The sequence below is a fragment of the Stegastes partitus genome, unplaced genomic scaffold, assembly GCF_000690725.1.
Source record: "Stegastes partitus isolate 25-593 unplaced genomic scaffold, Stegastes_partitus-1.0.2 Scaffold1566, whole genome shotgun sequence".
NCBI lineage: Eukaryota > Metazoa > Chordata > Actinopteri > Pomacentridae > Stegastes > Stegastes partitus.
In genome coordinates, this window is record NW_007579297.1 from 141,914 (window position 1) to 163,173 (window position 21,260).

Consider the following 21,260-nt stretch of genomic DNA (forward strand, 5'->3'; position numbering starts at 1 on the left):
AAAAACCCACATTACATTCCTCTAACTGCACATTGCTGCAGCACCTCTTCTTCCTTTCTGTCTTTTCAGCTCCTGTCTCTTTGATGTCGCCCTACTACAGGCCTCGTCTGCTCCCATTGGTCAGCCGGTCGTTCAAAGTGAAGCAACGTGAGGCGGTTTTCCACTGCTGGGACTCGAGGAACGTGCAAAGTGGCACAAACGTGTCCAACAACAGCCACCCTATCAACCTTTTCAGGGTTTTTGTTTCCATCTTGACGTAGCTTCGACCACGATGTCAACTCGAGTAAAATCAGCGACAGGTAGTAGATACTGGGAATGGGAACTAGAACCATGGAGGGTTTGTTATGTTAGTTAATAAGGGGAGTTTTATGTTGAATGTTTGAGAGAAGAAGACTCAACGACGGTGGCTGTGACTCAGGTAGAGCAGGTTGTCCTCTGATCGTAAGGTTGGCGGTTTGATCCCCTCCACAGTTGAAGTGTCCTTGGGCAAGACACTGAACCCCAAGTTGCTCCCAATGGCAGGCAGCACCTTGCATGGCAGCTCTGTCACCATTGGTGTATGACGGTAGAAAAGCGCTCTATAAGTGCAGACCATTTACCATTTAACAGAAAAGCGGCACTTGTTGTCCTCTTGGACTTTAACCAATCAGCACTGAGACCCTCAGCAGTTTTTCATGGTCGCTCAGATGTACCTGTGATGGAGTAGGTGCTTATTTCTCAGCTCTGAAAGAGGCTCTACGAAGGCGATTCCTGTGGTCAGAACAAACTCAAAGGTTTGGGCTGAAAATAACCATCCTGTGTCTTTCTGCAGGGGCCCACTGGTCATGTAGCGTAACCGCAGATCTTTAAATACAGACGTAGCTCCACCAGAAGATGCTCCAGTGAGGAAACACCTGCACGTTTGAGGTCATTCCAGTCCGTTATGCAAATGTGTGACATGGTGGCATTGATGAGTAACAGAAGAAAAGCCTGGACTCCAAACAAGGCAGGTGAGGAGTAGCGTCTTGTATGGATTCTGTGAGTCTGCAGTCCTTTCACATGCAAGCAGCTGTACAACACACCGGAGGAGAGCCGACTGTGGCCTCTCTAATAGCTCCCAGTCTGGCAGAACACACCAACATTATGCAGTGACAGCTTGCCCTTTGTGGTACAAAAGTAATTGCTGTTGCACAGCCACCGAACTTCTGCAGTGCGGTGCAATGATAGATTTCTTCTTTCCTTTTTACAATAATTGCTTTGCAGTGAACAAAAAACTTACAAAAAAGTCGGACAAACTCCTGCACAAAACGTAGATCCAGCAGAAACTGTCAAACTAAGTCAGACGTTTAGCTCGTCTATAATCTGGATTCTGAAGGAAACCGTAAGAAGTGACATTTTAGTGAAGATAGCAGCTTGTTCTTGAATGCTTTTAGCAGCTTTTATTGACGTTATTGTTGTTGAGACATCGACTACAGACTGGGGTTGTGCTGGGCAGCTTTGAGGTGTTGAACAAAGCCTCTCAAGCTCAGGGAATGAATAAATAAAAAGGAAAACTAAAGCGTAGACGTCCTCACCTGTTGAAGGTGCGATAACCGGCACTTCGTTGGTCTCCTGGCTGGACCTTCCTCTGCAGCGAACGCCGACGTCCTCGCTGTGGGAGCAGTCGGTCCGACCCCAGATCCCGTGTTTACAGTCCAGCAGGGACGTCTCGGATCCGTCACACTGCACATCGTCCAGGAGGATCAGACCGACGCCTTCGCCGAAGGTCCCGTCTGACACGACCTCAGCGTGACCCCTGAAGGAGGAGAAGGATTGTGATTGAGTGTCGGCATGATTCATCACATCATGTAGACTTTGGAGGAAAATTATCGAGTTACTCAAAACTGCAAATTTACATTTGGTTGTTCAGCTAAATCCAGGATGTTTCAAGGTGGGATTGTTGCTTTAGATAAAATTCCTACTAGTGTTCTAATCATTCTGGGGAAATAAGCAGGCTGCAGTTTTCTTAGAACGTATAAAACTGAATTAAGTTTAGCACTATATATAAGTGAAACTCCACCAACCACAGTTCTTCTTTTTTGTCCCAACTTTTCTTCATTCACCCACAGAATAACACAGAAACTCATGATCAAATAGGCAACTCAAATGTAGCAATATTGACAAAAAATAAGTACTTTTTGCTCAGTTTTTGGTCTCCACCAGCACCAAAGTAAAATATCTGGCTCTTTAGCTTCTTTTTTTACTTCATTTAAACCCAAAAATGTATATATTGTTCCTTTAGAGATATCTGCTGTTATTTGAAAGAAAAATTAGGTACATTAAAGAATGGTAAATGGTAAATATTTGAGGTTTTTTTTGCTATAAATTCTCCCGAATAAAACTGTAAATAATGTCCACATCAAAAATCTGGACTTTTCTAAACTGGAATTCGCTCTTTTAAAACCTTTAACAGTAAGATTAAACTACTTTACTTTATTTAGATGAGGAAAAAAATGTTATTTTAGCCGGTTTTTGGTCTCCACCAGCACTCTGTAGCTGCTAGGTGATGCACGATGTTCACCTGCTCGTCTCTAATTGTGTCTGACTGCAGTTTGGTGCTGAGCAGACGGTGTACGGTGGTTTAATCAGAGGGTTTTATTGGAAACAGCTGCCTGCCTCGGATGTAAACGATGCTATGAGAGCAACTAGACTCAAACTAAAACAGTAAAGTTATTACAGCTAAACCATGAGAACTATTTGTACTTTGCCCAAAAACTGTATTTGTGAGGGACTCTGTGTGTTGTTTAGGTATTCATACCTGTATCCCAGCTGTCTGCAGACCACCTCGGCGTGCTGCTGGGTCCAGTGGTCGTCACACACCGTCCCCCAGTCGCCGTTGTGAAACACTTCGACTCGACCCTCCCACGGACTGTCTCCTCCGACCAGACGCACCACGCCATCTGAAACAGTTCGAGGCCGTTATAAAGCCCCCCGGGAGCGTAAATGTGATTAAAAGCAGCCTCCAAATAAAAGCCTCCTGAAGGCAGGGTTCAGTTTTATTGGTGCTACATGTGCCATTAACATTAAAGTATAATTTTCAGATCAATTATTAATCTTAGTCACGTGAGTGGATGCGTTTCTTCTGAGCTCCCACGAAGCCTGTTTCTGCTTGTCACTCACAGGATGCTGCTGCTTCATGCCGTAATGATTTATTGATGTTCGGAGGCTATAAATAGCAGCTTTAAGCCGATCGGTGTGTGTGTGTGTGTGTGTGTGTGTGTGGTATATGAACCTGTGTAAGGGCTGCAGGAGACGCCGGCGTCCTCCATGTGGTCACAGTTGTGCTGCTCCCAGTCGCCATGAGGACACTGATCCAGGAACAGCTCGTTTCCGGTGCACTTCACGGCATCCAGCAGGATGGGACCCGAACCCTGACCGAAGTGAGCCCAGGACCAGGCCTTGGCCACGCCGCTGCAACACACGGAGGAAGCAAGTCAGCGTCAACGTTGTGCCTACTTCACTCGGCTTCAAAGAAATGCTGGTGAACAACATTCAGGACGCCTGTATCTGAATCCCCAGGGTCAGAGTTAGATATAATAAACACATGAGCATCCCAACGGTGTCCTTGTACAACCGTTTACTCACATAAAACATTCACATACAGACAAAACTAGCCTTTAGGGATTCACCTGTTTTCAGAAAACTCTACCGATTATTAGTGTGTAGTTTAGCCTTTAATCTGGTTTAATAGAATATTCTTTAAACTCGTGGCCACTTGAGTCAGATCACAGTAGATGGGGGCTCGTCCGGGTCTCCTGTTGGGGTTCATGCTGACTATAACCCACTGGATTGTCCACGTTTGGACATTAAACATATCAAGATAATGTTGTGGTGAGTTTGAATGCAGTCATGTGGATTTTCTTAGAATTGTGCATTTGTTGGTGTCTAGATAATGGATGGATGATCGTAGTAGGTCTGTTTATTCAGTAAATGCTGTGGTTTGTCTGCTTTTCCAGCAGGACTCAGGTGTTTAATGTCCCTGTAATTTTTGTCCTTGTGGGTTGAGTATGGTGCTATTTTTCTGTGACACCATTAGAACCTTAAATACTAGCCACCAGTTACTAACCTGTGCTTGTACTTTCTCTGCAGGTGGCTGCTCATCGTTACTGCAAGCTAGTCACTGTCTCTACTTCTGATTCCACTTTCATTATGTCGTCTTAATTTACTCTTTATGCAACAACCACGTTGTGCACACCGCCCGCCTTTGCCTTTATAATTTCGACCACCCCATATTGTTAGCATTTAATTTGGCCTTTAATTTAGATTTTAATTGTTATTCCCGCTGCGTCTCCCTTTTGCACTTGATCGAGGTCATAGCACCGTTTATTGATTTTAACTGTTAATTCTTTGCAAATGTTATAATCAAACACTAAATGCCAACAACACTGAGAGTTTACGGCCGTGCCGGCAGCTAAAGGTGCTGATATTAACATCTAATTTGCACTAAACACAAAGTACATGATGCTGGTATTTAGTTCGTGGCAAATATTGTCGAGAAGTCTTTTCAGGGAACCTTGAATGTCTGTAGAACATTTCATAACAACCCTTTTTGTTGGGATATTTCAATCTGGGTCAAATTAGAGCGACATCCCTGCCCATAAAGTGCATTAAGACGACATCATTTTACAGGTGTTGACGCTACAGGTGTCCACCTTCTGGATGTAAACCTGAAGTTTCTCCACTGCTGCACAGAAACGGACCAAATATTCTGTAAATACGGCCGATATCAGTCATCTGGATCATAAATAATGAACCGCTACAAGGATGTTGCTGCTTCATGTGGTGCTGATTTATTGATGCCGAAATGTTATAAAAAGCCCTTTTGCGTGTGTGTGTGTGTGTGTGTGTGTGTGTGTGTGTGTGTGTGTGTGTGTATCCGTGCTGTGTTAAAACTTGATGTTAAACCTCAAAATAACACACAGAGGGTTTGTGATGCCGATGTTGTCGTACTGTGGCGACCACGAGCTTCTCCTCTGATATTATTAGTGTGAATCTGGAATAACAGGCAAAAAAATAAATAGCTGGAGGGACGGGAGATGGAATGTGGTCAGAAATCACACTGAGTTTACTGTCAGATGCTGTACTTAAGCACAAATTTAAAGTAGTTGTACTTTACTAGAGTATTTACTATACTTTTACTTTGTACTTCTGCTCCATTTCAATTCTTATTGTACTTTTTATTCCACTATAGTTGTCTGACAGCTTCACAAACTTGAATAATTTATAAAACTAAACACTTTGTTAAAGATTAAACTACAACAAGCCAATTAGTTAAATGAGAGAAAACTAATAAACAACTATTTTTGACACATTCTCTGTAAAAAATTATGAATATTTTGTGTTTCTGGCCTTTTAAATACGAGGATTTTATTCATTTTTTATTAATTATTTCAATTTAGTTGTAATAATTTTGACATTTGACAAGATTTAGACTTTATTTAAGACAATAATGAACAAATTAATCAGTATAATAACGTTAAATAAATATAATAATGTAAAATAAACATTAGTTGCAGTCACAAAGATAAAATTTGCTTATTTTTACCTTATTGCAGCAGTAATATTAGGCAATAGTTTTAGTATATAACAGTAATAATGAAGGTGTTACTGCTCCAACTACTTTTTGTATAATAATAATAATAATAATAATAAGATGAAGAAGAAGAAGAAGAAGAAGAAAAGTACATTTTTCATTCATATTTCTAACATTTAAAAGCTGAACTCACTCGTAACAGCGTGTTATCACTGTCTGGTACTTTACGATAGAGACCGAGGATTTCTAAAAATCTGTCAACATGAAAAGTGTGCACATGTTTGACACACTTACCTACTGCAGAAGAGAGGAGAAAAAAAAAAGAGACTATCCAAGTGGGGAAAAACAAATCGTTTTCGCTTGATTTCGTCTTTAAGTGTCAGAACAGATCAGTTCCTGTGAGCGGCTCAGTTAGAATCCGAGCATCAGTGTCAAGACATCAATTATTTACCAGCACAAACACAGATGGTGAGGTGTCCCTGGGTGTTTTGTGTCGAACGTGGAAGGAGTTCTTTCTCTTCGCAGCAACAACTTCATCGCTGTTTGACACTTGCAGGGTTGTGAACACTGAGAGGAGGAAACACCTGCCTGCCACAGCGGAAGTGAGTTTTCCTGACAAGGTGAGGAAAACCGTGACCTAAGCGACACCCCCGTGCTCTGCCGGACAGTCTTGATACTAAACATTTCCAGCTCACTCAAGCACATCGGATAAACAATTCAGTTTCACTCCTAATTAGGCAGCGATGGATCTCTGCAGCTGAAAATATCAGAACTGAAAGCGAGTGTGTTGCTTCTATTATTGAAAATGACCCACGACTGTCGACTCTGGTGGCCTTTCTACTGTTTTAACCCTCTAAGCTCCAAGAAGTTCATGGGTTTATTTACTCCTTTTGCAATTTTTAATCACTGTGGGCTCAGAAAATAAAAGGGTGACTCCACAAACTATAGACATTTCACTACTTAGATAATTTTATCTATCGCTCTGTTAAACACAGCCTGCAGTTCAGCCGAGTTTAGCCAAAACTGAATACAACTACTTCCAGATTTTTTCTTAAATCCCCGTCGGTGGCAGCTGAGTCGCTCATGGATCCACAGTTGTGTTGAGAAGAGCAAAATTTTTAGATTTTTAAAGAATCTGGTAAATGTAAAAATTTCATTTTGAGCAATTTTTTAAAATGAGACATATGTGGAATAAAGTGATAATGAGGAAATATTGTGATTTTTAAGCTTGATTAAGTGTTATGATGGAACCGTACCTCACGGATGAGTAGTTTGAGGGCCGTTGGAAAACTGAAAACTCACAGTTTCCTTCTGTTTTTGCGGTTCACGGCTGGAGACAGAACATCCTGACAGTTTAAACTAAATTTAAGTGAAGAAGTGGATTTAGTTCTAATTACATTTGCACCAACCATCCACAGCAAACGTCTTATTATTCTGAGGGAAACAACGCAGCAGCTGAGCTCGTCCTGCAGTTTACATCATTATTTATGTGGCCCACTGAAGGATAAAACTGGTGACACTGATCCAACTAACAAGTATTGTGTGTGCATCCAAAGCCTTATTCCTCTGTGCCTCGGAGCGCCATTGTTGTCCAAAAACTATTTAACACATCAGTGCACTGGGTGTTCCTTCAGTACAGAGAACACCGTCACTGTATTTTATCTTGACAGTCCCACACACACACCTTCCTGCTGCCGCAAAACACAATCACAAGCCCCAAATGTGTATTAATCCACAGCTGAAAGTAGTCCCAGACAGATGGGCTTTTTACACCTGTTTGGCTGCAGGACTCTACGGTGCCCAGGTGTTCTAGAAAGTTACTGGGCCTCTTTTAAAACAAATAAAGTGTATATGTGTGATTTATTTCTTGACATAAATGAGAGGGTGGATCCAGAAAGTCTTAAGGTAAGAGGAGGAATGTAGGATGACCTTATTTATAAATGCACAGTCCCAATGTAACACCTTCAGCTGTGATTTTAGGTGTGAATCCTGTAGTTTAGGGCCTCCGGGGGAGACCTAAATACTTACCCGAAACCGAGCTGCCTGCACACCACCTCTGCATCTCTGTCGTCCCATTGGTCGTCGCAGACGGAGCCCCACCTTCCCGTGTGAAACACCTCCACGCGACCTTCGAAGTCTTCCTCGCCTCCGACCAATCGCAGAGGAGGACCGCTGCCTGCGAAGGGAAGCGGAAAAACACCTGACATCCAGCAGCACCGGCCTTAAACGGCCCCTCAAACGTTTAACGTGACGCAAAAGTAGGAACGAACACAAACAAGTCGAGTTTAAAATGCAGAAAGATGAATGTGTGTGTTTCAGGTGTGTGAGGGGGAAACGTTCAGGTCCGGTTGCCATGACGCCGCGGATGTCACACTGACCTTCCGGAGGCGCGCACACCACTGCCGCCTCGTTTCCATGGCTACAGTCACCGGTGACGAACGTCCTGCTCCGGCACTTGCTCAGGGTGTTCTCATCGCCGCGGCAACCCAGACGCTCGTAGTGGAAGAGGCCGGAGCCGGAGCCGAACTGCGAGTGCTGCAGCGCCGTGCCAATGTCACTGAAAACAAACAAACAAACAAACAAACAAACACCAGTGAGAGTGAATTCTACACGACAGTCAGACATCACTGCAATGCATTGTTAAGCATTTTTTTCCACCTACCCCAGACCCAGTTGTCTGCAGATCACACTGGCGTCCCTGTCTGTCCAGTGGGAGTCGCACACCGCCCCCCACTGGCCGTTCAGGTAAACCTCCACCCGCCCGCTGCCGGAGGACGAGCTGCCGACCAGACGGGCCGCACCTAAAACCACAGAGACGCAGCTTTAATGCTCAGCAGCAACAGTCACATGAACAGGAAACGACAAACACTACAGTGTGTTCATCAGTCAAATGAGGCCACAGCAGCAGAATAAATTAACTCCCATCTTCATAATTGATCTATTGTTTAATGCAGGATGTGAATTTTGTCCAGCTGGGGGCAGCAGAACAAACTGAAAGCATCACTGTCGGGCTGAGCGTCCGCCAGCTGAACAGGCCAGGTGCTCCTCCTGCAGAGGTAATTACAAGATCAACGGGCTGACTCAGCTGCCTGCAGCCTACCGGGCAGGACCGACGAACAAAACGCTCCTCATGCGTTTATTTTCATATGAATATTGCGATAAAGCAGGACTGTCGTTCAGTTCACCTGATTCGGATGTTATCAACCGAACAAACCAGCCTGCTATCAAAGCATCTTGTTGGACCGGTAGGAACCTCCTCCACCTCCTTGTACGCTCAGTATGTGTTATCATCCATTCCTATCACTGGTGAACTAACTCAGATAACATCTGGGACTTCTTGCATCATGTGATTAAGTGCATGTAAACCCTCTGATAGTGAAAGGAGCTTTGTCACATGTGGTTTACGAAGTGGTCGCTAACCCTAAACCTAACCCCGTACTGTCAGTGCACAAACGTAACCACATAGAGTTGAGGTGTAACTGGTAATGTTGATACCTAAACCAAACTGTTCTGGTGCCTAAAGCCAACCAAGTAGTTTTGGTGACCTCATCTTTAAGGCCTAAATGTAACCAACAACCCAATCAAAAGCAGTGGGTGAAGGAAAAAGTCAGTTAGAGACTTACGGTCAACCTCTTTGTATGTGTTAAATCACCTTTAAATAAGAATATAATGAGGAGCTAGTAGAAGGTGGAGGAGGTCACTATTGGTCCATCATCTAATGGGTCATCTGATGTCAAGTTCAGACATGGATCAGCATTATTAACTTCTAATCCGTTGTTGTTTAGCTGTTGTGACGGTTGGTTGGCTGGTTTAGTATTTGTCCCGCCCCTCTTCCTCTACTGTGATTGGACGGCTGGATAACAGTGAAAGTGAAGAACATAGTGTTTAACCCAATGTTTTTCAACTTTCGGCGACCAGAAGCAGCACCAAGCACACAGCTGTTAGCACAGACTAGACGCTCAGCGCCTCGCCACGCTGCCGGCATGTTTAGCATTGTGTAAATGCTCCTTCTGCAAGCAACTGGAAAGAAATAGCCCCAGAAATTAACTGTACCCACCCCCTAGAGGTGGAAATTACAAATCAGCCCTGATTCTCTCAGCACATAGACTCAACTCAGTACAGTTTTATTTGTATAGAGCCACTTCATAGCGTAAGTCAAAAAGGTTCATCAGATTATTCAGGGAAACCCAACAAAACCAAAGCTTCTTTTCCTTTGAGCAAGTTCAAATCTCCAGGTCGGATCTTTGTGGAGTTTGCAGGTGTTTTCTTCGGGTCCTCCGGCTTCCTGCCACAACATGAGTGTCAGTGTGTGTGGTTGTCTCTTTGTTTTAGTCCTGGGGTGACCTGTGGATCCTGCCTTTCAGACTAGGACCACGGGAGTAGGTACACAGGATGAGGAGGTATAGATGGGAGCAGCTGTATCAAAGGCTCTTCAGTGTGTCGCAACATCGTCCAACACAGCCGCCTTTAGTCCAGCAGCAGGTTCGGTCTGTTGTTCCTCTGAGCTGCTACGCTCAGCTCAGCATAAAACCAGCGTCACAAGCACCGAGCATGACTTTAACTTGACTGACTTATCCGATAACGATTGTTTATGTGGCTTTCGAGCTCTTTTTACCCGCTGAGCTACCAGCAGAGCTCCTGATGTTCAGTATGCAGCGCTGAACGCGTCGCTCCATCAAACCCCTGCGTATTCACACGACCTGCTGAAACATTCATGTGCAGTTTCGGACAATCTGATGCAGCCAAACCGGGCGGGTTCTCTGCTTTAAAGCCAGCCGTCCAGAGGGAAATATGTCAGAGGAGGCAAAAAGCTATAATCTCACCGGAAAATGTTAGACAATTTGTTTTCTTATTGCTTTTACTCGTCTCCTGATCTCTGTGATTAATTGCGCCGCCTGAGGTTGGGAAATGAGTGAAGAAAATATAAACAGATTAATCAATAATAATGATGATCGTTATCAGTGGGAGCGGCTCGTCCTGTGTTACGCTGCCGTGATTAATAACTTCAATATTAAAAACAGTCACATGTAGGAGCAGGAATTCATTTTCAGGTGGGCGACTTTTTTTTTAAATCGATGTTTTTTGTCATCTATTTTTATTATGATTACAAATAGCTCGGTGAATGTGGGCTACACGTGTGGACGCACCCTGGTGACAGTCGCAGTAGGCCCAGCCGATGGCGCCCGAGTTTTGCCTGAAGAAGCACCAGGGGTTGGACTCCCGATCCGGGTTCCTGCAGTAGCTGTGGTCTCCCAGGCCGCGGCCCGGATACTGCATGACGTAGTCCGGAAACTCGGTCCACTTCAGACAGGGGGCACCAGAGTCCGTCTGGGACACGGTGCCGTTGTAGTAACCCAACTCTGTGAATCCCTCAGAGCAGGACAGAGGCACTGCACACACAGAGGGAGGGAAAAAAAGGACGGGAAGAGTCAGTAAGTGTTGAGGAAGATGAGAAGAATAAGATGTTTGGGATTAAAGATGGAGGATTTGGGTCAGAGAGGACAATGCGAACAAAAGGGAGAAGAGAGAGGAAGGAGGAGGAGCGGAATTAGCTTTATTCAAATCACATTAGCCCCATGTCTGCATTTTATCTGACCATAAAGGCTTACATGGAGGACTCTCGCATGCCGTCCAGTGCCGCAGCAGGATCCCGGCTAATGCAGTCAGCGGCTACTGATCCTCACTGAACTGGTGGAGCTACCGTGACCTGAAAGCAGCCTCGTTTAACACGGCGGTGACCAGATACCTCCAGTAATCTCGTCTGAGGAGCAGCAGGAGTGTGAGAGTGAAGCTCAGACGGGCTGAGGAGGGAAAACTGCTGACATCAAAGTGCAGCAAAAAATTAGGCCACAAAATATGGAGCGTGTTGTGAGCTGCGGCTGATTAAAAACTTACATCACGCGGCAATGAAAAGGAATTACGGCGGAGAACATAACAGGCATAAAAGCACCAGATGTACTAATGCACCGAGAGGTGCAAAAAACATACAAAGCGCTGAATTAAAGTGGCCTTTCAATCGGGCTTTTTTTGGGGTTGATTTATAAAAGGAACACGACAGACAGGCGAGAGCGTCTCCGTATCTTTGTTTAATGGATCTTTTGAAACGTGTTTGTGAGTTTGAGTACATCACGAACCGTTCTGAGGTTGATGTTTTGTCAGTCCGGGCTGGAATAGAACAACTAACGGATGGATTTCCATGAGATTTTAGTCAGATTTCTTGAGATATCAAATGAATAAATAAGTAAATAAATCAAGAAATTGTGGCAATTCATCCCTGCTAAAGTTGTGATAATATCTAATCTTTTATTGGTTAATTGGTTACTTCCATCAGGCAGACGGTGCAAAGTCCCACTGGGCCGCAAAAACATCTATAAAACATCCACCCATTATCTCTACACCTTCATCCTCACTAGGGGGGCTGGAGTCTATCCCAGCTGACTCAGGGTGAAGGCAGGTTCACCTGGACAGGTAACCAGTCTATCACAGGGCTACACTTAGAGACAGACAACCAAGCACACTCACATTCACACCTACGGACAATTTAGAATCACCAATTAACCTCAGCATGTTTCTGGACTGTGGGAGGAAGCCGGAGAACCCGGAGAGAACCCACGCTGCACGGGGAGAACATGGAGACTCCACGCAGAAAGATCCCGGGTGTCCTCACTGGGAGGCGAACCAGCGACCTTCTAGCTGTGAGACGTCTGTACTTTGTGAGCTTCTGTCTTAAGTGTGTTTTTATTGTTGGAGCCTCGTCAAAGGAGAATTTCTGTCACCATTTGACAGACAATAAAATCTATCTATCTATCTATCTATCTATCTATCTATCTATCTATCTATCTATCTATCTAATTTATATATATATTAGGCTTTGGGGTTCTAAAACTATCCAGATTCAAATGTTGCTTCTCCTCTTTTGCCTTTGCTTATCTCTTCTCTCCTCTCATGCTTCACTGCTTAACAGCATTTGTTTATCGCTCCTTTTACTGCACCTATTTTCTCTTCCCTTATTTTCTCTCTATCTTCTTCTTCTTCTTCCTTTTTTATCCTTTCTTGGTTCATTCCAACTTGAAGGAAAGAAAATCCCCCAAACCAGAAAAAAAAAACCCACAGCATCGACCGTTTTTTATTTTATTTCCACTCGAGTGTTTTCCCCCGGTGCTTCTGTATCTTCTTCTTCTTCAAGGTTTCCAGTGTTTCCTCTGCACCCAAGCTTTAAGGGGTTTTTCAGGCCCAGCAGCAACTGAACTATGATTAATGGTGGAGGTGTTTCAGCAACCAGCCACGGCCTTATCTCGGCGACGCACACAGCTTGGCCGTCCTGCAACATTATCTACGCGGTGCAACCCTCGTGCCCACCTCTCGCGCGCACGCTAACGCGGATTGTGCTGCACGGTGACCAACAAAATACAAAAACACGTGCAGAGACACACACTCAGAGACACACTGGGTCCAATTTGGAGGAAGATAAGAAGGAAACCACTAGAGAGAAACGTAGAAATCTATCCTCACACAATAAATAACAGCGAATGGGCCCCAGCAATTAACTGATAGTGATACGTAGCGGGGATAGACGCCTGATCAATAGCAATGAGAAAATTGTTAGATAGATGGTTTCACTTAAACGCATCAGATGCATGACAAAAATGCAAAGCGTGCACCTTCTCTGGCTCTCAAATAACCGATCAGCTCCTTTGAAAATGAAGCCTCTTCGCCCTCCATCTCTCCTCCTGAGGCTTGTGTTAGTCCACAGCCTCGTGTCAACCCGACTCGTGGCCACAGATCTCCCCCCGGTGGAGGCTGAGGAGGAGCAGTGGTTGCCCTTGCAGGCTAAAAATGGTGAACAGTCCTGTCCCTGCAGGGCTGCTTCGAGCTCTGATGGCGCTGATGTCGGGGGGAATAGTGATGTGTGTGGGTTCCACATCCAGTGATACCAGGTTTAGGAAAAGACTCGTAACCGCAACCTGTTCTTGCTTCACTCTGACTTCTCTCTGCAGCATCTTATCTTTTTCCTAAAAATCACCCAAATTACACCTTCTACCTTCAACTGTTCCTCTCTGACGTGCCGCTCCATCAGAAAACTTTAACGAATCCGGGCCTAAAATCACGATTTCTCATAATCTTATATGTGCTTTGTTAACTCGCCCGATTACATTCTCTTAAAGGTAAATTATTAATCAAGGTAGGCAAACGTTTTCACTCAAATTGCTTTGGTTCTGTGTAAATCTCATCTTTGGGTTCATTTTAAAGACCCAGTTTGCATTCAAGGCCCGCAGCCACTTCTATATTTTATATGTTTTTTGATTATAAAATTGCTGATTTATGAGAAAGTATGATGGGGTTTTTGTCAGCTGTGTTTTTGTAATGAACTCTCTAAACCCCAAAACCCGTCAGCTGCTTTATTTGGTATGTTGTCTTTAAAAATTAGCCGACTTTACACGATTTATCAGAGAAACAAACTGTAAAAACAAAAAGGTTATTTGGATTTTTAACTTTTTTAATGGTCATTAAATGCTTCATCAGAAAACTTACCCAAATCTGAGCTTAAACTTGTGATATTTCATCTAATTTATTTTATTCTACATGTCTACATTTACAAATGGTCAAAACAAACTGTTTGCATTGAGCAGATTCTGTGAAAAACCAAAACATCTTCGATCCTCGCCTCAACTGTTGAGACGTTCGTGAAGCGACCGACGTGCGACACAAACTTTAGGGACTTTTCAGCAGACATTTCTGTGGCTAAGTATAAGACACGTATGGACGCAAATTAAAAGTGAAAGCAGTAAAACATTTGTGATATGTAACGTCATATTTTTTCCGGTCTTTGTGGGAAATTGGAAAAATGTTGTAAATGCAGATACCAGGGTTTTTTTTTTTAATTCCACTTTTGCAAAACAAAGACAGAACTTCAACTTTCACTTTCTCTTTTTCTTTTATTATTTATGACATTTAAACTGTGTCACAGTGCACAGAAGACATTTTTAAGTTCCCTCTACTTCTAGCCATGCTGTTTCCATCGAGGTGCCAGACTTTATGTTGGAATGAAAAATGAGCCCACGGCGAGCAAAAACGCCCAGAAACTGCTTGTTAATTAGAGTTAATCAAGCTGAAATAATTCGTATTTATTTGCATTTATGTGTGTATAGGATGACCACGTTTTACTACAAACCAGGACACTTGGCGCAGCAACAAGATCCTCAAATGACACTTGAAGTTTACTCAAAGATGCCTTAAAATGTCACTACATTTACAGAATGCCTCCTCTGGGACAGAACCAAGACACCAATTTATAAAAAACAACCAGGACGGGATGTGAAAACAGGACGCTAGGTCACCCTATGTGTGGAAATATACATATTTGTGTTTTTTTTCATGTTGTGTTAACTTTAAAATTCCCTTGATGAAGGAGTTTAAGGCGAATAATTCAAAGTAATGTGGTTAAATTCAACTTTAACCTTTTTTTTCTACTTAAACTGGATTATCAAACATGACCGATATTAACTAAAACCCAACATATCATCGTGATAAACGTTTCAGCTGCATCATTTCATCACTTTATATCCAGAAGCATCCATCATCAGAGTCCAAACCTGGAAAAGGCGTGTCTGTCCCTTTAAGAGGCCAGAACCAAAACGAAACTGAAAGTAAACTCGTTTCGTAGGAATCAACCAAACACACATCTGCTTCTCATTCTTGTGCTTTCCAGACCCGCAGCAGCAGCAGCACAAGTAGGTGAGTAACACCGAACCGAACCTTCACAGAACCAGTAAAATACGTTTGTTTTGTTTTTTAGCGTTTCCGATGAGAAACGCAGCAAAATGCTTCAAGTTAAATAATTAAACCATAAAAGCCAGTTATCTTGCAGCTGTCTCACGTCGGACTTTCTTTCTGAGTAAATTCCCACTCGTGTTTTTTGTTTTATTCTTTTATTCCCAGCAGCTGTTTATGAGGTCAATAAACTTTGTCTTGTTTACGTGAAGGGCGTTTAAGTAAATACGTGTTCTGCTAAATGTCGGCCACGTTTCACGCTGTCGGTGCTTTCGTGAAGCACTTTGTCCCTCTATTAAGAAATGTGCTCCATAAAATGAGTTTAGCAGTATTTTTTTATTACCTTATCACGTGGACATCTGATTGGTCAGTGTAGTGTTGCGTCACCGCCATGTTGGTCCGGATGGAGACGGTCAGTCCAGAATTAAAATAATCAGAACTCAGTTTTCCCCGCTCAAATAGTTATTTTATTTCTATTGTAATTGTTTTATTTATTTTATTTTATTTTATTTTAGCAATTTCTGATCTTCCATCTATGATTTGCCTTAAAAAAAATACTCTAAAATATAAATATTGTGATTTTATTTTTTATTTTTTTTAATAGATTGGGATCATTTCTAAACCTACTGTATGCACATTTTTTTGCAAATTGAAATTTAAAAATGTATTCGAATGAGAATATTTCCAAGGCAGCTTAAAATAAAAGCCAGAAATGTTCACATTTAGTTCCCAACAAGGCATTAATTTGAAATCTGCAAATTATTTCGATCTAAATGGCCAAAGAGGAGTCGGAGCGCTCTCATTTTATTCTCTTTTTTTTAAATTTGTGCACTAATATTGCATGACACTGCACTGTAAAGTAACTCTGGTTTATAAAAGCGCGACAGAAATAAACTTACTTCTGGCACCTTTTAAATTATTTGAAGTAGGAAACCTAGTAAATTAATCTGAAGGAAAGAAGGTTTGCCTGAAGCACTGTGAAGTAGGAAAGTAACACCAAATGTATATAAGCCTGGATCTAAATAAACAGACAGTTTTTTATCATTTGTATTTAACTCATGGTTCAGGAAACAAAAAGAAACGTTGCTAACTATACCATCTAGAGCGACTTAAAGGCTCAGTTGGATAAATTCTGGTTCTGTTTTCACTGTTGCCTTATTTCTTATTTATCTGAATGAATAAATGAGTGCAGTAATTGTTTAGCTTTTAAGCAGCGACACTGACAACTGGTTGGTTTTTACTGCAGAAGCTGAATCTGCAGCTTTGATGTTTGCAGGAAAACATTTAGGTTAATAAAGCTCCGTGTGATCACGACGACGTGACACAAGATTGAAATAATCAAAGCAGTCGCCTGCTGCGTGTGCATAAATCACACTCGGCTCCTCTCGCGTTGCGGCGACGGTGTGGATTTCATTAAAGGCAAAGAAGAAAAGGTTTTACATTTGTTTGTTCGGTGTGGCGCAGCATCTGAAAGGCAATTTGAAGGAATGTCTGTGAGTTGGTGACGCTGAAGGTTTAACCCGTGGCTTAGTTACTGAGATTGATCAACGTGTTCAGAAGAGTAAAATATTGTGATTTCTCAGCTGCTGTTTGCTTTCGGCTTTTCTTCCATTAGTTCATCCAACAGCAGCAAACACAGCTAAACGTCACCCAATAGACAAATCTGTCCAATCCACAGAAAATCTGTCGAATCTATGACAACAGAACGGATTAGACATCAACACTTATTCAGAAAAATCAACAACAAAACGATGTTCATCAATATGCTCAGCGCGCAGTCTGTGTGAGACATCGAGGCGGCAAAGACACATTTTTTATGGAAATAGCACCAGAAGGACAATTCGACACAGATGATGATGTTTGTGCATCAAAACTCCGACAGATGTGGAAGGACTGAAGCTGTGCTTCATGGCTGATCATCTGCTGACGGCTGCAGCAGACGGCTGGACTGGAGTTAAACAACACATGTGGATGTTATGTACCGTAATTTATCTATTGAGCGCAGCTGGATATAAGAAGCACCCGCTAACTTTAGAAAGAAAAACGTGGACGTATAGAGGCTGCAGGTGTCCACGTGGTAACATGAGATATGCACACAGAAAGATGTTTTACATTTTTAATTAAATACGTACCGGTAACGTACACTAATATGCTTTTTTCCGAATAGTGGCTGTAACTCTGCTGGTTAAGAAAATAAGAACTACAGCAGCCTATCAGGAAAAGTCATTGATCCTCCTGCACAATAAAACCACTAAAGTCGTCTTCTTCAGTGTTGGAGTTGAACAGAATCACTTCGTCTCACACTTCCTCAGTCTCTCTGTCGTCGTCGCTCTCAATGTCACTTACATCTCGACACAAATTTGTAAAAATCCATAAATTAGTCGTTGCTTAAGCCGCAGCGTTCAAAGCGTGTGAAAAAAGTAGCTGCTTATAGTCCAGACATTACGGTAAATGTCTGTAAGCAGGTTATATAGGAAGTAAATTTACATGATTTACAGAAAACAGAAGTAAATTTGCATTAAGTGAAGTCTACTAGTCTGCTAACTGGTTAGTTTTAGGCAACCGTCTCTTAAAAAGGCAAAACAAGGAAGACATCAGTGCAAAAACGAAGCGTAACATCTGTTTAGTGAATTTTATCAGTTATTAAATAACCAGTAAAAGCATGAAGGTGAACAAGCATCTGCAGGTAGTCGGGTCAGATGCCATCAAAAAAATAAAAGAAATCTGCTTGACTAAGTGATTACCCAACCAGATGAGTCAGATTTCACCACCATGTGAGCAGCAGTTGTGTTTCTGTTTAAACACAGTCGGAGTGAACGTCACCTGTGAACGAACGCAGAAAAGAAACAGAAACTTTGCTGGTTTATTTAAAAGGCTCCTAAAAATGTAGCTCAGATACTCTGCCACAGCTGCTCGAAACTGCATCTGCTTTCTGTTAAACTGACTTTTCTGCAGCTTTCCCACATCAAGACTTTAATGTTTTTTTTTTACTATAATTCAACAGGTTTCTGTGTTTCTTGACATGGCGTCCAGCAGCCTGCTATCCGAGGAGCAGTTTCTTTGTCCCATCTGTCTGGACGTGTTCGTCCGCCCCGTCTCCACGCCGTGCGGACACAACTTCTGCATGTCCTGCATCACGCCCTACTGGGACGGCGCTCCGGTCTGCCAGTGTCCCGTCTGTAAGGAGCAGTTTCAAAGGAGACCCGATCTCAAGGTCAACACTTTCATCGCGGAGCTCGCGTCGCAGTTCGTGTCGCTTCAAGTGACAGGCGCTCGCATGTGGAGCGCCGATCCGGAGCAGGTCGGCTCCGGCGGCGCGGTGCTTTGTGATGTTTGCACCGACGCCCAGAAGAAAGCTGTCAAGTCCTGTCTGGAGTGTCAGACTTCGTACTGCGACGTTCACCTGGAGCCTCATCACCGAGCTGCCGGGCTGAAGAGACACACGCTGCTGGAACCTTTGCCGAGTCTGGACGACAAGATCTGCAAGCAGCACAACAGGGTCCTGGTGCTGTTCTGCAGAGACGACGGCGTTCTGCTGTGCGACGTCTGCGCCAGCTCGCACCACACGAGGCACAACGTGGTTCAGGCGCAGCGAGCGTACGAAGGCATGAGGGACGAGGTGGAGAACACGGAGGCCAAAGTGCAGCAGATGATCCAGGAAAGGCTCCACAAGGTGCAAAGCATGAAGGAGTCGGTGCAGCAAAGCAAGACGGAAAGCGAGAAGGTGATCGCAAACAGCGCGCAGGACCTGACGGAGCTGGTGTTGGAGATTCAGAAGAGCCAGGCGGAGCTCGTCAGGGTGGTGGAGGAGAAGCAGGAAGCAGCAGAACAGCAAGCCGACGGGTTGATCAGCGACATGGAGGGCGAGATCACAGAGCTGCAGAGGACGACGGTGAAGCTGAGGGCGCTGAAACACACCAAAGACCAGCTCCAGTTCTTCCGCAGCTACCTGAACGCGCCGCTGCTGCCACACACCATGGACCTGTCCGCCGTCAGCTGCAACAGACACCTGGAGGTTCAGCACTTCGGTACATCTGTGAGAAAATCAGCGTCTCGGCTGCGAGTGCTGCTGGACAAAATGAACACAGAAATCAGCAGGTTCTCGGGCAGCGCCGACGTGTCCAACGCCGCCACGCTGAGCTTCATGCAGCAGCACGAGGTGGACGTGGTGCTCGATCCCGACACGGCTCACCCGCTGCTCATCTTGTCCAGCGACGGGAAGCAGGTCAGGTACAGCATGGGCTCAGGTCTGTGGGCGAACCAGATCCTGAACCCGAGCATGTTCACCGAGCACCTCGCAGTTCTGGGACAGAGCGGCTTCTCCTCGGGCAGGTTTTACTTTGAGGTCCACATGGGCCAAAAGACAGAATGGTGTCTGGGCGTGGCCACGGCGTCCATCCAGAGGAGAGGGGCTCTTGTTCGGAGCTCTGGCAGCGGACTCTGGGCCATCTGGTTCCTGGTGGATAAGTTTGAAATCTTCAGTTGTCCAAATGTGCCCGTATACGTGGGGAAAGTGGAGAGAGTCGGAGTGTTTGTGGATTATGAGAAAGGCGAAATATCGTTCTATGACGTAGAGACCGCGACGCCGATTTACTCCTTTACTGAGTGTTGGTTTACTGAGGAGCTCTATCCGTACTTCAACCCGTGTGATGATGAATATGGTTCAAATCTGGAGCCAATGACGATTGTTCCTGTTTGTCATTTAGAGTGAGCAGAATATGCAGAAACTCTGTGAACTCCAAGCAGTTTCTGGGTGGGTTTTTTTGCACTGTAAAGTCCTGCACTTCTATGGAAATAGTACGACTAGAGGTAGAAACAATGGCAAATATATTTTACTATAACAAACTTATATTGCAAAAAAAAAAAAGGTAAAGTTGAATTGTTTTGTTTGTGCTTAACAAGTACAACATTTTACCAACACTAAGAAGAAATAACAACTACATACTATATTTTTCTATTTAAGCTTTTAATATGTTTTGATGCTTCTCTTCTATCTGCTCTGTGTCAGACTTGTTTAGCCAAAAAAACTTTTTTGTGTGCAGATGAGTGCAGAATTTTTTAGTTTTTTACAAAATCTAGTCGCAGCAAACAGTTTATTTTTGGCGACATTTCAAAGTAGATTTGTAGAATAACGGGATTTTGCTAAAATAGGTTTTCATGCATAGATTTGTTTTTTGATGGATCATTTAAAAACAGTCAAAGAAGAAATTCTAACAATTTCTTCTTGGTTTTTTTGTAGTCTCTTACTCTGATAAATAGTGTTAAGTTTGGCAAATTTTCTAGATAAGATGCCTTTGACGTCAAGTAGTAGGTTTGAGATTATTTACAAAAATGCAGCTGAAGCATTTTACTATTTAAACGCCTTTTTATTCTATTAAAGCAGCTTTTTTTTTAATCATCAAAAAACTATGCGAAGCATCGACGTGCCTTGAATGCAAACCGAGTCTTTAGAATAAATCCAAAGATGAGATTTACACAGAACGAAAGCAATTTGACTGAAAACGTTTGCCTACACCATTACCTTGATTAATTATTTACCTGTAAGAGAATGTAATTGGGTGAGTTAACAAAGCAGGGGACCTTAAATTATTAAATAAGTGAAATGAATCAGATGGGGGGTGGAGGGGGTTTGAGGAGTAGAAGAGAAATGGAAAAAGAGAGCAGCGATGATAAGCGATGTTAATATGCAGATCCTCACATGTGACAGCCGAGCAGTTTGAAAAGTGTTTTAAAAGTTTATGTGTAGTTATGATTAAATTATTTCGTCTGTTGGTTCGTTGTTTTCAGCTCCACACATGTAACACTATGGTGCCTTCAGCTTTGCCTTTTTAGAAACAGGCGGCAAACCAACACTAATTAATTAAAACACAGCAGATGAAGTGTCAGAAGTTAGAGGAGAAAAAAAAGTGTAATGATGACGGAGTTCAGGTTAAACTAT

The 21,260-nt window shown here is 43.3% G+C and overlaps 2 protein-coding genes across 2 annotated transcripts in view; one reads left to right on the plus strand and one right to left on the minus strand.

Moving 5' to 3' along the window:
• Window positions 1-13,273, minus strand: part of LOC103371337 (neurotrypsin-like) — a 22,656-nt gene extending 9,383 nt beyond the window's left edge. The window contains exons 1-8 of the mRNA XM_008300634.1: window positions 13,213-13,273; window positions 10,699-10,941; window positions 8,214-8,352; window positions 7,930-8,108; window positions 7,580-7,727; window positions 3,251-3,429; window positions 2,777-2,918; window positions 1,554-1,774 (exon numbers count right to left, since the gene is read on the minus strand). Coding sequence (XP_008298856.1) covers window positions 1,554-1,774; window positions 2,777-2,918; window positions 3,251-3,429; window positions 7,580-7,727; window positions 7,930-8,108; window positions 8,214-8,352; window positions 10,699-10,941; window positions 13,213-13,273 — 1,312 coding nt within the window. The remainder of the gene's footprint in view (window positions 1-1,553; window positions 1,775-2,776; window positions 2,919-3,250; window positions 3,430-7,579; window positions 7,728-7,929; window positions 8,109-8,213; window positions 8,353-10,698; window positions 10,942-13,212) is intronic.
• Window positions 13,274-15,257: 1,984 nt separating this feature from the next.
• On the plus strand, window positions 15,258-21,093 carry LOC103371335 (E3 ubiquitin-protein ligase TRIM39-like). The gene is made up of 2 exons (XM_008300632.1): window positions 15,258-15,286; window positions 18,327-21,093. Exon 2 carries the CDS (start codon window positions 18,345-18,347, stop codon window positions 20,031-20,033), a length of 1,689 nt encoding a protein of 562 aa, XP_008298854.1. The 5' UTR covers window positions 15,258-15,286; window positions 18,327-18,344; the 3' UTR covers window positions 20,034-21,093.
• The last annotated feature ends 167 nt before the right edge of the window (window positions 21,094-21,260 follow it).

What these genes read in the sequence shown, in the direction of transcription:
- LOC103371335 (XM_008300632.1), top strand. Translation starts at nt 18,345, where the DNA reads ATGGCGTCCAGCAGCCTGCTATCCGAGGAGCAGTTTCTTTGTCCCATC.